The 15,175-nt window shown below is 47.8% G+C and overlaps 1 protein-coding gene across 1 annotated transcript in view; it reads right to left on the minus strand.

Moving 5' to 3' along the window:
• LOC114426123 (cyclic AMP receptor-like protein A) overlaps positions 1 to 15,175 on the minus strand; it is a 45,729-nt gene that overhangs the window by 13,752 nt on the left and 16,802 nt on the right. The window contains exons 10-11 of the mRNA XM_028393303.1: positions 12,525 to 12,572; positions 7,270 to 7,352 (exon numbers count right to left, since the gene is read on the minus strand). Coding sequence (XP_028249104.1) covers positions 7,270 to 7,352; positions 12,525 to 12,572 — 131 coding nt within the window. The remainder of the gene's footprint in view (positions 1 to 7,269; positions 7,353 to 12,524; positions 12,573 to 15,175) is intronic.

A 15,175-nucleotide genomic window follows, 5' to 3' on the forward strand; every position in this document is an offset into this window, starting at 1 on the left:
GTACTACGGTCATCCCATTGTCCACACTTTTAAAAATGCTGGATGGACACACACAGTGGAGAGGACCAGTAAATGACAGCAAATGACTCTGACAATGATAAAAAAAAATAGACACTGTGCCAGTGGTCTCCAATTTATACCATTATTTATGGGAAAAAAACATGGCCCTTTGCTTTTCTTATGGAAGCCTATGTAGCCTTCACAAAAAATAATCACCCACCCCTGATGTGAAGAGTGGTCTGATCCAACAGACAAGCTGCTGCAGCTCAAACTGCTGAAAATGTTCCTGCTGGTTCTGACAGAAAGGTGTCAGGACACACAGAGCAGCACAGTCTGTAGCTGCAGAACAGTCAGGGCGTCCACGCTGACCTCTGTCCACTGCTGAAAGCTCAAACAAAGGACACATCAGGACTGGAGCACAGAGCGACAGAAGAAGGCGGCCTGGTCTGAAGATATTTTTTTTGACATCTGATCCAGTGGACGGCTGGCTGCATTTCAGAGCCATCAGAATGATGTTACTTTGCCATGTAGCATCTAGCTTAGCATTGCTGCAGACCAAGTGTGCCCTGATGGCCTCCTCCAGCAGGATAACACTCCCAGTACCAAAGCCACAGTGGTTCAGCAATGATTTGAGGACACAACAACCAGTTCAAAGTGGCCTCCAAAATCTGCCCCAGCATCTGTGGGATGTGCAGGACAAACAAATCCGATCCATAGAGGTCCCACCTCACAGCTTACAGGCTTACAGGATCTGCTGCTAATGACTTGGTGCAGATACCACAGGACTCCTGAAGAGGTCTGTGGAGTCCATGCATCATGTCTGTGACAGACAAATGTCCATTTGTCAGGGGGAGGTGCACACGGCCTGAGTTTAGTAGAAAAATAAGTTCCTACGTCAAACTGCATGCCGTGTTTACAGTCAGGTTTTGATTTCCAGTCAACTGTGATTTCCTGGAAAGTCGGACACCACAAGCCGAGTGCCATTTAGTTACATTACAGCGGAGAGAAGGATAACTGAAAACTCTGCATCTTCCACCAATATAAATATATAATTTGTGGATTTTTGTCCCTTTAAATCTGGTGTCCGTGGTGACCTTCGCTTCCTGTCAGGCAGCAGCACAACTAAAGAGCCAAACAACCACGGAGACGGAGTCGGTACAACAACTACGGGCCGAGGAGGAAAACTCAAGGAAGTGTCCAAGAAGACTTTATGATGCTCCATAAAAAGATGAAAGATTACAGCCTTATAAAAAAACAAAAGAGGACAAACACTACACACCACTAGCATCTCTGGAAAGTCCCAGTCTCGTGTTCAGACCAAACACACCAAGAAATCCACAGTTGCCAGGCAGTAATCCATTATTTAGGTGGAGTAAATGTTATAGCTCCATTGTCGTTTGTGTGATTAGTCGTACTGCCAGAAGGGGGAGACAAAAGTTCCACACTGCAGCTTTAAATTCAGGCCAAAATGAAAAGTGACGACCAGACACAAACAGTCATTCAGAAAATGAACCAGGAACTGCCAGAGTTTATTTAAGTCTAATTATGCTTTACGACGCTTTGGGGCATGACGGACTTTTATTGAATTTGTATTAAGTAGAATCCACTTATTGAATCCAAATCCTTCAAACATAATCAGATCTCATTAACTCTCGACAGTTCTAGGCATCAAAGTTATAAATAATTACAATATAATCATTAATTAGGACCATTCACTCATCATTGAGTTTTTAAGAAGTCATCAAGTCAGTGATGGGCTTGAATGAAACTCGTCTTGTCTGTTCAGTGGCGGTTCAAGCTGCCCTGCTGTCTGCTGCACATGTGTGGAAGCCTTCCGGCCAGAAAACACACACACACACACACACACACACACAGGACAGGCTTCTCATTGTAGGACGACGACATGTGACGAGCCTCTGAAGTGTGTGGAGAACTTGCATGTTTGTGAAGAATCTGCAGGACTGGATGTGAGCGTGCCAACACCTAAATGAGCCCCAGTCTGCACGGAGCATGTGTGTGATCATGAGTTCAACATGGGGTGACTCCTACAGGGATGACTCCCATTATACACACATGCATCGTGCACGCACACATGTGCATCTTTTTGTCAACCTTCTGTGTGAAGATTTCAGTGAATATGTCTGGAATCATGGCGAAACACACACACACACACACACACCAAGCACCTGCATGGGATGCACACAGACACACACGGTAACAGACAAAGACCCAGGGGACTAAAGCGGCTAACGTTCACCAGCAGAATAAAACCCAAACAAAGAGACATCCTGTTTCCTGGAACACAACACTGCTCAGCCCTGTGTGCTGGGAGCCTGCAGACACACACACACACGCACAAAATCTGTTTATCGTACAGCGCGGCGTATGTGTTCCCCTGTGCCTGATTCATGTACCTGCATGCGGCTGTGTGTCCGCTGATGCCACAGGCTGTGCCTTCGAGTGTTAGTGCACGTGAGTTTATCCTTGTGAGTGGTTGTGGCGAGAAGTCTGTGTGCATGAGTGTGTGTGTGTGTGTGTGTTTGTGTGAGCGAGAGAGAGAGAGAGAGAGAGAGGAGGGAGGGAGAGCAGATGATAGAGTAGGCTTTAGCGATTCCCTGGAGTGTGAGGCAGCGTTTACGGCACTCTCAGAGCAGCCAGAGTGATGAATATTTAAAGACGTGCCTGAAAGAGCAGAGGGAGGGGGAACATGGTGTGTGTGTGTGTGTGTGTGGGTGTATGTGTGTGCATGCACCAGTGAGTGTGTGTGTGTGCGCATCGGGTGGTTATCTAGTATCTCCTTTAGCATTTGCGTATGCATACATGTATCTGAATATACGCCTATATGTGCCTGTATGTGTCTATATAAGGGTTTGTCGATATATAGACTTACAGGTCAGTATATAGTGAAACTGTTTTAGGCAAAGAGGGGTGAACATACACCTGTATATTGTGTCTATATGATCTATTTATACGCACAAAAATCTATTTATGTCAGTGTGTTTGTAATTATATCCCCACTGCTGCCTTAGAGTGTGTGTGTGTGTATGTGTGTGTCCATCCTTGGTGCCTGTCCTGTGCATGTGTGTGTGTGTCCATCCTTGGTGCCTGCCCTGTGTGTGTGTTTGTGTGTGTGCGCTTCACACAGCCTTGTAGGCCAGCTCTCTGTCTCGCTAAATGGGGATGAATAGCGGCGCATCACTGCTGCTCAATGGGAGACGAATGGCTACGTGGGTCTGTGTCCCCAGTTACACACTGATCACTGCCTCACACACACACACACACACACACACACACACACACAGAGTGTAGCCATGGTCACATATCCACCCAATATTATCTGGGCCACACAGCCACATGTGGCTATGCTATCACACAGGCAATCAGGGTGTTCAAAGAGCATGACATCTGAAACCACAGACAGCGCAGCAGTCAGAAGAGTTATGTTATCTGTGTGTCAATAAATCAAAGGCAAAATGACAAAATAATATGAACGTCACATCTGAAGATCAGCATTTTTTTTTTTTTTTTAAATGTGCAAACTTTACATTCACACAGAGCTAATCCTGATGTTGGTGGCAATCCCTGCAGAGCCTGTCATGTCACTCTTGCAAAAAACTGCAGATCAAAGTGATGCAAAAAGGAGCAAATCTGGAAATGTCTGCAAGCTAAATAAAGTTTGAAACTTATTTTAGCAAACAGGCCAATGCTGCCACTCTCACGCTGTAAATTGAAAGTGAAGAGGTAGATAAATAAAGACGGATCGCAGACAAATCAAGACAAGTTCGAGTTCGAACCTTGCATGCTGCCTTTTCAGCATCAGCGCACTTGTTCAAGCAAACAAAATACGCCGCAAAAGACAGTAGGGTGTAAAAAGTACGAACCACACAGCAGCCTACGTACACACACACACACACACAAACACACATCCATGCTTGCTGAATGTGAGATATTCCGAGAGGCGTAGGAACGGAAGGAAGGCAGCGCAGAAAGGAAAGAGAAAGCAGGAGAGAGACAGAGCGCATCCTGGGATGCAGAATGCCGAATACAGTGAGATAAGAGTTAATGTATCCCCCCCACCCCGCCTTCATCCCTCCCGTTTGGCTCTCTCTTTCTTCCTCCCTCCATCCATCCCTCCTCCTCCTCCTCCTCCTCCGCCTTCTCCCCGTTCTCTTTGAGGGATGAATAATAACTGCTGCTCTGAGATTTCCTCCCTCGTTTTTCAAAGCGCAGAGCGGAGATGGGGAAGGTCTGCCTGGCCCGGGCTGCGCGTGTGCACACGCACACAAAAGCACACAGCTACACACTGACGCACACACAGAGACACGCACACACACTGTCTTGTTCTCGCTGCTCGCCTGGAGCAGGGAAATCAGATCTCCTCCAGAGAAAGGGGCTGAATGAGGGAGGGGTTTTAGACGCTGTAGGGAGCCCATACTAAAAAATCCCCTGCAAGCACATATAGGCCCATACACACAAGGAAACCCACACACAGCATCGAGGGAAACCAAGAATAACTAGAGGGATGCAGGCTACCTCCTGGAGCGACAGGGTGAACTCAAGGTTACAGACACATCACCGGTTCAAGCCCTGCCGCCAGGGCCAATCTATCCGTGCTGAAGCACCTCTCCTCAAGGCGCATAACCCTGACTGCTCAAAGGCAAGCCGCTCTGAAGACCGGACTCAGGGCTTCTAGACAAAGCCTTAAAAAAAAAAAGAAGAAGAAGAAGAAGGAAAAGGCCTTGAACTGGAACGCTGTGTTTTTCCCCAGTTGGTGTCAAAAGGGGAAAAGGGGCGTTGTGTTTTTGGAGAGCAAAAAAGTCCTCGTAAAAGACGAGCAGGCTGTCCAGGAGGAGCACTTGCACATCAAACCACGACGAGCCACAGAAATCGGCAGCTAGGTTCCGAAGAGAGGGCTTATTTATGCAAACAAGCGTACAAGCGCGCACAGTAGGAATCTAGACAAGCCTTGTAAACAAACACACACCCACACTATAAAGCACACAGGGGAGGCGATGTGAGAAGCAGACTGTGAAAACTCTAGTCGTGCCCGGGCAACGCTCGCTCGCTCACACACACACACACAAAGAGCAGAGAGAGACTAAAGTAGGAGAGAGAAAGGAGAAGGTGCGAGTGTCTGGTGCTACTTTTGTGTTGCCAAATGAGGGCAAGTGAATGAGTGAGTGCGAGAGAGAGGTGTGTATGGTAAAATGATGTATAATGACTTGTCCATGCATGTGTGCGTGTGTGTAAGTGTGTGTGTGTGCAAGCGCGGGCGAGAAAAAGTAGGAGCGTTTTCCCATTTCAATTCGCAACAGCTGGTGTCGAATTAACACATTTACCAGTGTGCATTTGGAACAGATTAAAATTGCGTGTGGCGTGTGACTGTGTGTGTGTGTGCGTGGCAGCAGATGAGGGCCAAAACAAGAGTGTGTTTGTGTGTGTGTGTGTGTGGGAGTGTCTGTGTATTAACGCAATGGATCAGGGCAGGAGAAATGGCAGAGAGAGCAGCAGAGAGGGGTGCAGAGCGAGCGAGGGAGCGAGAATGAGAGAGCTCTACCCGACGGCTTTAGCTGCTGCCCTGGGCCGTCTCTCTAAGCCCTGTTTAGGAGGCTTTGGAGCTCAGATAGAAATAATCCCCCACTCAGACACACACACACATACGAGGCAGGCGCACACAAAATAAAAATGCGCACACACACACACACACAAACAAACGGCAGTGCTCATAGGCAGGCAGACACAAAGAAGCACACACTCCAGCTAAAGCGGACAAACAAGTGCGCACACACACACACACACACACAGGCAGCAACAAGCACAGACAGCACATTCGCCTTGACACGAAACCAACCACCCACCTACACACACACACACACACAGCAAAACACACACCAGGGCTGTCTGCCGTGCGGAAGCAGAGCACAGCGACATCGGCACGGCACCGTGACAAACACTTTACACACTCCAGCACTCAGCAGAGGGGAGGAAAGGAAAGAGGGAGGGATGGAGGAGGAGGCGGAGGAGGATATGAGCCAGGGGGAGGGAGGTGAGTAAGCAGGGGAAGAGGGGGGTAGGGGGGAGGAGAGAGGGAGGGAGGGGAGGCTAACAAATTAATAGGAGCCGGAGATATATACAGCCAGCGCTGCCTAACGGGGGAGGAGGAGGAGGAGGACGACGACGACGGGAGAGCAATTCATTCCCGTTTTCTCCACGTTCATTCTCTGGAGAAAGGCAGCGCGGAGCTGAGCGAGACCGTGTTTGCTCAAGAGAGGAAGAGAGAGAGGTCTTTGTGTGGCTGGGGGGGGGGGGAAGTGGAGGAGGAAAATGAGGGAGGGTGGGGGAGGAAAGAGGGTGACATAAAAACATGGAAGCAGAAAGATGGAGAGGATATGTGAGTGAAATTAAGGCAGCAATAACAACGATTTTTGAGCGTAAAGGAAGGAGGAGAGAGAGGAAGAGAGTGTGGCATGGAGGGACAAATGGGATGAAATGGAGGGGAGGGAGTGAGGGGAGGTTTGGGGTTAGCACAGGATGCAGTTTGTCATCTTCATCAGCCGACAGCCGGGGCACGGGAGGGAGGAGGAGGAGGAGGAGGAGGAGGAGGCCTGGAGTGGATGGAGAGGTGAATCAGGAGAAGGGAAGGGTATAAGGGTGGTGGGGGGATGGGCAGTGTGTGTGAGCGGAGCCTTTGAAAGACGTTGACCCTGTAATTGACCTGTGTCTCCGCCTACATCGCCGTGGCGACAAGCAGAGCCGCTGCAGCTAATCACTTAGTAACCCTGACCTGTCAATCACACCAGTTTCCGTGTGGAGGGAGAGAAGGGGGTGAGGGAGCAGTAGCAAATGAAAAAGAGGGAAGGGGAGAGGGAGAGAGAGGGGGAGAGGGGGAGGAAGGGAAGGCAGAGAAGGAGTAATAACAGCGCCGGGGTTATCATTTACTGGACCACCCGCCTCCTCCCACCAACCCTCAGCCGATGAAGCCTGGGTTTTATAAAAGCCAATAAAATGCTCCATACCTCCATCACTCTCGCTCTTTCACGCATACACTCTCTGTCTCACACACACACACACACACACCTTCAGTGTGCACAGAGAGAAAAAAAGCTTCCTGAAAGTTCAGATAAGAGAGAGCAAGAGAGGAGGATGGGTGAGTGGGGTGTGTGGGAGGGTTGAGAGGAGATAATATGTGAAGCCCACATGCAAATAAAGCAACAGGGCACAAAGTTCATGTGTCATACAGGTGTGTGTGTGTGTGTGTGTGTGTGTTACCTGTTGATGAGGGGAAAGATGGAAACCAGCAGGTAAACGGAGGGATACCACTTCAGCGGTTTGATCTCCTCAGCCAGTGAAACCTGGAGGATAAAGAGTGAAGCTGAATGCTCACATTAACACTGGTTATATCATCTCACACACACACACACACGCTGCAGTCAGTGTCTTAACTGGAAGATCAGAGCACAGAGGCAAACAACAAAGGCCAATTAAAAGCTAATAAAATATTAACCTGCTGATAATACGCAATATCCACACAGTTATGAGAAGAAACAGGGATTCCAATTAAACTAGAGGCTTGCAGTAATGTGAAGGGGATGAATTCAATATCTCTTGGACGAGCAGTCAGGCAGGCAGGGAGGCAGGAAGACAGAGAGCTGCAGCAGCAGCAGCAGCAGCAGCAGCAGCTAAAAGTCGAGGAGGGGGAGAGCCTGGTGGTGGAGAGCTTTTACAAGCCGTTATCTAATTCCCGGGAGAGGAGGACTCTTGCGTCCGGAAGAGGCTGAGAAGCGCGGCCCCTGGATCGATTTTCTGCGCTGTGCTGTTTTTTTTTCTCCCCTCCCTCCTCCTCCTCCTCTTCCTCCTCCTCTTCCTCCTCCAGGCTAGGACGCTGTAGCCGAGCCAGCGCAAACTAAGCCTCCCTCCCTTTCTCTCTCTCTCCTCACACTCACACAGACAGAGCCAGGAGGAAGGCCCACGAGCTCTGGTCTCTACCCCCACATGCTGAAAATTAATTACTCACCAGAAAGACCCTAAGGCGTGCACGCTCTAACGCAGGCATTTTAAACAATTCAAATGAAAATATGGTGCTATTTTATCTTGTGTGTGTGTGTGTGTGTGGGGGGGGTTACTGTATACAAGCCGTGTAACAAATGCTTGCTGTATGTGATCCACTGAGCAGAGACTGGTCGTATTTCCACATCACCGTCGATAACAACATAACCTAAAGGCAAACATTAAGCTCAGCCCGATTAGTGTCTATTATTGCGGGAAGCTCTGACATCACCGGTGCTGTCAAAATCTGCCTATTGTCATTTCAAGCACGTGTGTGTCTGTGTGTGTCTGTGTGTGTACGAGGAGGAATGTCTTGTTGTGAAAGAGGAAAAAGGGGGCAAGAAAGAGGAGGATGAAGGATGCTTTATAGGATATATGTGGCTGTGTGAGACCACGTGGAGCCAAGTAATCTCAGATCAAATTTAGGTGAGTTGTAGAGACAGGCATTTGAGGAATTTCAGTGCGAGAACGACAGGATGTAGGATGGTGGAGGAGGAGGAAGAGTGCGGGTAGAGTGCCTCGTGTTTTTAATCACAGTCCTCCGGTGTCAGAGGCCCCTGCGCTGCTCGGGAAGCAGAGGGGAATGAAACCGTAATTATGTGGAGCGGGCGCAGCGGTCCCAACGTTAATGACACACGCTAGATTACAGACAGTTATCGGGAGCAACCCATCCCCTCCGCCACCCACAGCACTCACCCTCACTCGTCTCAGAAAAAAGCTCTAAAAATAACAACAGCAGGTTTTCACTAAAGCACGTTCAAGGACTTTCCGTGGAGTTTGTTGGAGGGATTGAACATTTCATCAGCAAAAGAAGACACACAAGACATTTCTGCATTACAACAAAGATCAATCACAGGGCTTGATCTCATTGATATGACCACAGGCTATGAATGAAGTGTCTATGATGTCACCCATCAGTCTCTTTAAAGCCCTTTGAATCTCAGTTGGAAGCCATGTTGGTGGTTTCTAAAGTCCCAGTTAATCCAAATATAAAGAGTTAGAAGCAGGAGAAGCTGCCTGTATCTGTCAATCAAAGCGAAGTCTCACTATCAAGATTATATAAAAATTCTCCACAGAACTTATGGATAGATAAAAAAAGTGTTTGCAGGTGGCTGTTTAATCCTGCAGTACACTTGATCACTGCAGGTTCACTCACTTTAGGAGCCAGCCACCAAGAGGCCACGGAGGGAACTGCAGTTGTTTTTGACACCTCCATTATTCAGCTCTGTCTGCAGGTTGTTGTTTAGCCTGTTCACTTACACTTGAATAAAAAATGGGTGTGAAAATGTCATTCACCATCAGTGTACCTTCTCTACTGCACGTTGGTTTGGATGTCTTTTGTGGATACTAGTCTGGGTGTCACTCTATCCATCTCACATGCTTCGTTTCTCTTATCGGTTGTACGTCTATCAAAATGTGTCCAGAGGAAACTGATAGAATAAAGAAAGAATTAGCATGGCTGACCAGGCTAGTTGCTGCTTGAACAACAAAGACCTTATACTAATACATATTTAAAAAAGCACAGGAAGTGCTGAAATGCTAACGTTTTTGTCAGGTCTTATGATTCCTGCAGGGTCAATCAGTCATTAAGGTGAGTGTGCACTGGCAGGATAAGGTCTGATCAAAAGTGAAAGGAGCTTGAATAAACTAACAATTAAAAAATTCATATATTTTCCAGGTGTTTGTATAATTCTAAAACCCACAAACAAAATGTTTCCAGCAGAAGCACACAAAGAAGTTTTCAATCATCCATAAGCACTGCGGAGTTCTGCTGATCGTCTGCAGCTGAAGAATCCTGACAAAAGAAGAGTTTGTCAAAGCCACTCGCTCTGCTTAAGAGCACTTGAGAGGAAAAACTCAACTCTCCTCGGAGCTTAGCAACTTCTTCTGTTGCCGACATATAAAAATCAAAAAGTAGGTGGATAAATGTGCGGAGGCATTGCTGAGGCTGGAGCACACACGTGCAGAGAGACACACAAGACGTGGACATACTGTTACTTAAGGCAAACCTTGTGTGGATAGGTAAACAGGGAAGATAACGAACAAGCAGCTTGCTGTTTGCTCAGTCCGTTTTGTTGCTGCCTGATGGGACTGAGCTGCTGTGTGTGCAGTTGTGTAAATGTGCTCAAAGGTGTGTGTGACTCAAAAAAAGCCCCTCTTCTAAATATCCTCTCCTTGACCTATGCTGCTGCTGCAAGACCTTGTGGTCCTCTTGTGTGTGTGTGTGTGTGTGTACCCATGCATAACCACAAACAAAATTGCTCAAGAGACACACAGATGGGTCACAATCATGTGACTTACGGCCCTGATTTCTGCCAACACTGGTTATGTACGTCATCGCTCCAGCCAGACACGCACACACACACATAGAGAGGGAGGAGGGGAGAGCCGGGCTGAGTCAGGGAGAGGGGAAAAAAAGATCAAGACCGGCAGATTCTGGAAACTACGTGTGTGAGCGCCAAAAAAACCAGGAGTGTGTGTGTGTGTCTGTATGAATGACACAGTAACAGACAACATGTGAGGCGAAGAAGGAGGGAGATGTGGCGAAGTGAATGGAAATCACCAGAGCCAGCGGTCTTCAGACACCCAGCAGGAATCGCTTTCTCCAGTTTACACCTGCTGCTACACACACACACACAAACACACACACACACTCTCATACGCACATGAAGCAGAGCTCACTGGCTTGGCAAGCACAATCTGGGAGGCTGTTGTTGTTGTTTTAAAGCATCGCAGCGCGTGCATAAACTCTCATAAATATTCATGTCCATGAACCTGGCTTGCTGCTTTATTCATGCTGGGTATGAGTACAAGAGTGAGAGAGGAAATGCAGGGAGGGGTGAGAAGGAGAGAGAGAAAGACAGGGACAGGGGGAGGAAAGAGAGAGAGAGAGAGAGAGTGTGAAGAGAAAGGAAGAGAGAAAAACAGATGGAAATGAGGAAATATGAGGAAAAGGAGTGTGATAAAAACCACTGCTGACTTATTTACACTCTGTGCTACACACAGCAATTAGCCCACATGAATAGTGTGTGTGTGTGTGTGTGTGTGTGTGTGTGTGTGTGTGTGCACCACACATTCATGCACACACAGCGATGAGGGTTACGCCAGTTCAGCGTGCAGTAATTATGTCTGCCACTTAGGGGCAGCATCTACATAACCTTAACCCTAACCTGCCCTTCACACCTCACCCTGCAGGGTGGAGGAGCGGAGCAGCTGCGGAGGAGGAGGCAGTGGTGTGAGGCAACACAGGACTGCTATTGGACTGCTTAACATACTGTGCACAACAGGCTTGCTCTGTTCGCAACACCACTAGGTAACATCCATCTGGGTGGAGACCCCATGACTAACCCAGGACCTGCTGGAGGGATTACACCTCCCAGCTGGCCTGGTAGCTACTGGGATCCCCCCAGAAGGTGCTGGAGGAAGCTGTCAGAAGCAAGGAGGTCTGGGGGTCTCTGCTGGACCCTGATGGACTGAATGGTGGACGCAGAGGAAGGGACGGTGCACAATAAGTACACTTTCTGTACATGGTGTGATAGAAGAAGCGGCACTTCAGCTGCACTGACATATAGTTTAGGACTCAGCACGGACTATTTGTGGGTCAAGCACCAAATACACTGGATCCTACTATGTGTCTCTGTTACAACCCTTCTGCCCAAATAGACGACAATTTCTCCTCTTACACAACCTGTTCAGGACTATCATCGCATCACGCTGCTCTGTGTGTGCGGAGGGGAAATTGAGAGGCATCCCTGGACCAGCAGGACAGACCGCACCCCAGCAGCGACCACAGAAACCTGAAATGAGGCCAATGTCTAAAAAGTGTCAAAACCTGGAGCATCCCATGCAGCCTCTCTGGGCTCCAAACCCGAGCCAATCCCACAGCTCTAGGGGGCAGAATTTGAATATAACTCCCTCATCTTCATTGAATTAATAAAGGGCATGTCTGCTTTGAGTGACAGCGGGTGTTAGCTCACACCACAAGCTTCCTGCCTCCACCTCAGCTCCACCTCTTTGCCTGTATTTCTATTAACTGGGACTTTATATGATGCCGTCTCCCACATGGACTCAAAACGCTCTTCAGAAACTTTTGGGTGGCATCAAGTCTATGATTGCACCACACAAGATAACTGGAACAAGGTTTACTCAACCAGAACCCAACTTTAATTAGAGGAGGGCCCCTCTAGCCCTGGGAATGTTGTATGTCTCCATTACTCCACTTCTTCATCTAGATCCTCGTGTTTGCTCTTTTGTTTCCGGATAATTTATTAAGGTTTAAAGCTACATGCATACACACAATTATGTAAACACGCACAAGCGCACGCACAGGAGTCAGGAGGTCAAATTGCTCCCTGCTGTGTTTGACACCTACCCAGCGTGACGGCAAGAGCTAATCCTGCAGACACACTAATCCTCACACACCGTGTGTGTGTGTGTGTGTGTGTGTGTGTTAAGAAATGCGATGGTCAGACCTTTACCTTACGTCTCTCCCTCTCTGGGTTGAAGGTTCCCAACCATGACTGCATCTAGCAAGAAAAAAAAACACACACAAAAAAATGGGAGTAAGTCAAGGAAATCACTTTGGGGAAAAAATCTGAAGTGATTTCATCATTTTAATCAGATGGATTTTTCCAAGGGAGGAGCAGCATTGTGTGTCGAGATCAGCGCCTGCAGTGACAAGCTGGAAAATCATCACATTGGCAATCACCACCAATGCAAAACCCCCTCCACCTCCTCATCCACCCCTGCAAAATTACCCAATTCACACCAGAGCTTAGAGGCAGAAGGGAGCACTTAAACAGCTCCCAGCATCTCACAAAAACTGATCAGCTCCAGTGCACACAATATGAGGAGGAATAAGAAAAACAAGGCGAGGGGCTTAGAGACCGGGGAGGAAATTTAAGAAGGGGAAAAAAAAAAAGTGACAGACAAAAAAAAAATGGAGCAAACATGGCAGATCCGAGATCCCTGGAATGAACGTGGGAATACTTTTCGCTCTTCCTCTGTGTCCCCTCTCCGGGGATTGCAGGGAAAATGTCAACAGGCACACGTAGGAACACACATGCACGCACACAGACTTGGATGTCTGATGGTGGGATAGGAGTGTGGGTGTGGGTGGGGGGTGGGGGCTTAGAAAGCCAGAAGGTTTATGTAACCCAAGAGATCAGAGACAACTCTCTGGAGGCCTTGTGTGAGCTTCATACGCATGCACGAAAAGGCAGCACGAACAATATGCACTAACAGCTCTTCTGTTCTGCTATTTATTAACTCAATGTTGCCATGGTTTCGCTGCGCTGACGTGATCATCATTATAAATCAGTGTGTGTGTGTGTGTGTGACCGTGGTGTGTTTGTGCTGCGCAGGGGGGAAAAAAAATGGACAGCAATTTGGTCATTACATTGAACTTGTTCCACATCAGCCCTCTGCTGTCCAGCAGCGCACTGCTTTCCATCAAAATCAACAAACACTGATAATAAGTGGCAATATCATTAGGCTTCGGCCAGGTCTCCGGCGCACGCACCCGGCTCTCTTAAGCCACGGCACTGAAAGGAGCAGTTCGGCTAGTTACGTGTTGAGGCGTGGGGCTTAGAAGGAAGGGAGTGGGCATGCACAAATCACATCCATAAAACAAACACACCTCTCTGTGTGGCCTTCTGAAATGACTCATTAGCTTTCAAATCCCTCTAGTTAGTATGAGCTCACACAGTCACTCAGAATGTGTCCATGTTTTTCTAAATAATCCTGCCGTAAAGGACTCGGACGCAGCAAACCGATGATCTATAAAATCACTTCACCCCTGCCTCTCTCTCTCTCTTTCTTTCTCTCTCATCCGTCTCTGGAGAAAGTGGAAAAACTTCTCCGTCCAGCTAACATCCCACCTCTCTTCACTCAGCCCCCTCTTCTTTATCCCTTTCTCCGTTGCGTCGCCACCTACCCTGCTTTCAAAGCTTTTGAAATTCTTTCAAGTGAGACAGCCTGCAGCTGAAAAGAGATAAGGCTTGAGCTCTTCATAAATATGATAGAGAAAGCAAAACGGCAGAGTGAAAGGGGGAGACGGGAAGAGAGGGGGTAACAGAAAATGAGTGGGAATAGAGACAGAGCGACACGGACGGCTGCAAAAAAAAAAAAAAAAGGAAAAGAGGGGAAGAGATGGAAAAGCTGGAAAACAGAGATACAGAGACGAGAGGAAGAGCGAGAGACAGCTGAATGCTGTGAGCTGAATGAGTTATGAGATGCATGTTGAATACCAGCTACATTCATTCATTCTCTTTATCAGCATCATGATAAAGAGCTGTGTAGCCTGTCTTCCTCTCCCTGCCCCTCAGCTACCTGCCGTCGGTCTCGCCCGTCGCCTCTCTGCAGCCTGGCTATCTGCAAAATCTCTGCCTCTTCATCGGGCACTCTGCCGCCCAAACAAAGAATGCAAACATTCACGATGGCACTTCATTGTAAGTCTGATGAAGCTTTGGCCTGATTGCCTCTCACTCTTGTTTTGTATTTGATGTGTTGCATTAAAAAAAGGCACAAACACACACGTTCCAGTGGCCCCTACAGTCACTGTGTGCGGTGTTGTCAGCTCAGGAGAATGGCAGCTATGTGAACCTGGTGGAATTCCACCTCCAGGCTCCTACTGCACGCTAACAATGAGAAGCCATGCAAGGCTACGTGCTACAATGCACAGCACAAGTACTAAAACTGTTCAATATTAGCAATCAAACTTGATTGATTACAGCAGCAATTTTAAACATTTGAAATTCATGCATGCAGACGTGACGCCTTCAAATCAGCTGTTTGCCCACAAGCAGGTCAATAACAACTTTAAAATCAGAAAGCACATTTGAAAAGAAGTGAATAGTGCACAATGCTTCACTTCTTCACTATTAAAGGTCAGACAGATCATATTATACGACTATCACCTGCACCGCGGCGTAAACATGTTACAATCTGAATTCCTGGTTCTGTTCTGACCTGCTTGTTCAGTTTTACCTCCACCTCAGTCAACCTGGCTTGTTTACAAACTGCGTCAGACGGCCTTGTTGTTTCTTTTATGCAACTCCAGGGCACAAGAGGAAGAACAATAATATCATCACTGATAAAAAAAAAAAAAATACAGGCCAAAGGTAAGCTG

The sequence above is a fragment of the Parambassis ranga genome, chromosome 21, assembly GCF_900634625.1.
Source record: "Parambassis ranga chromosome 21, fParRan2.1, whole genome shotgun sequence".
In the NCBI taxonomy this organism is placed as follows: Eukaryota; Metazoa; Chordata; class Actinopteri; family Ambassidae; genus Parambassis; species Parambassis ranga.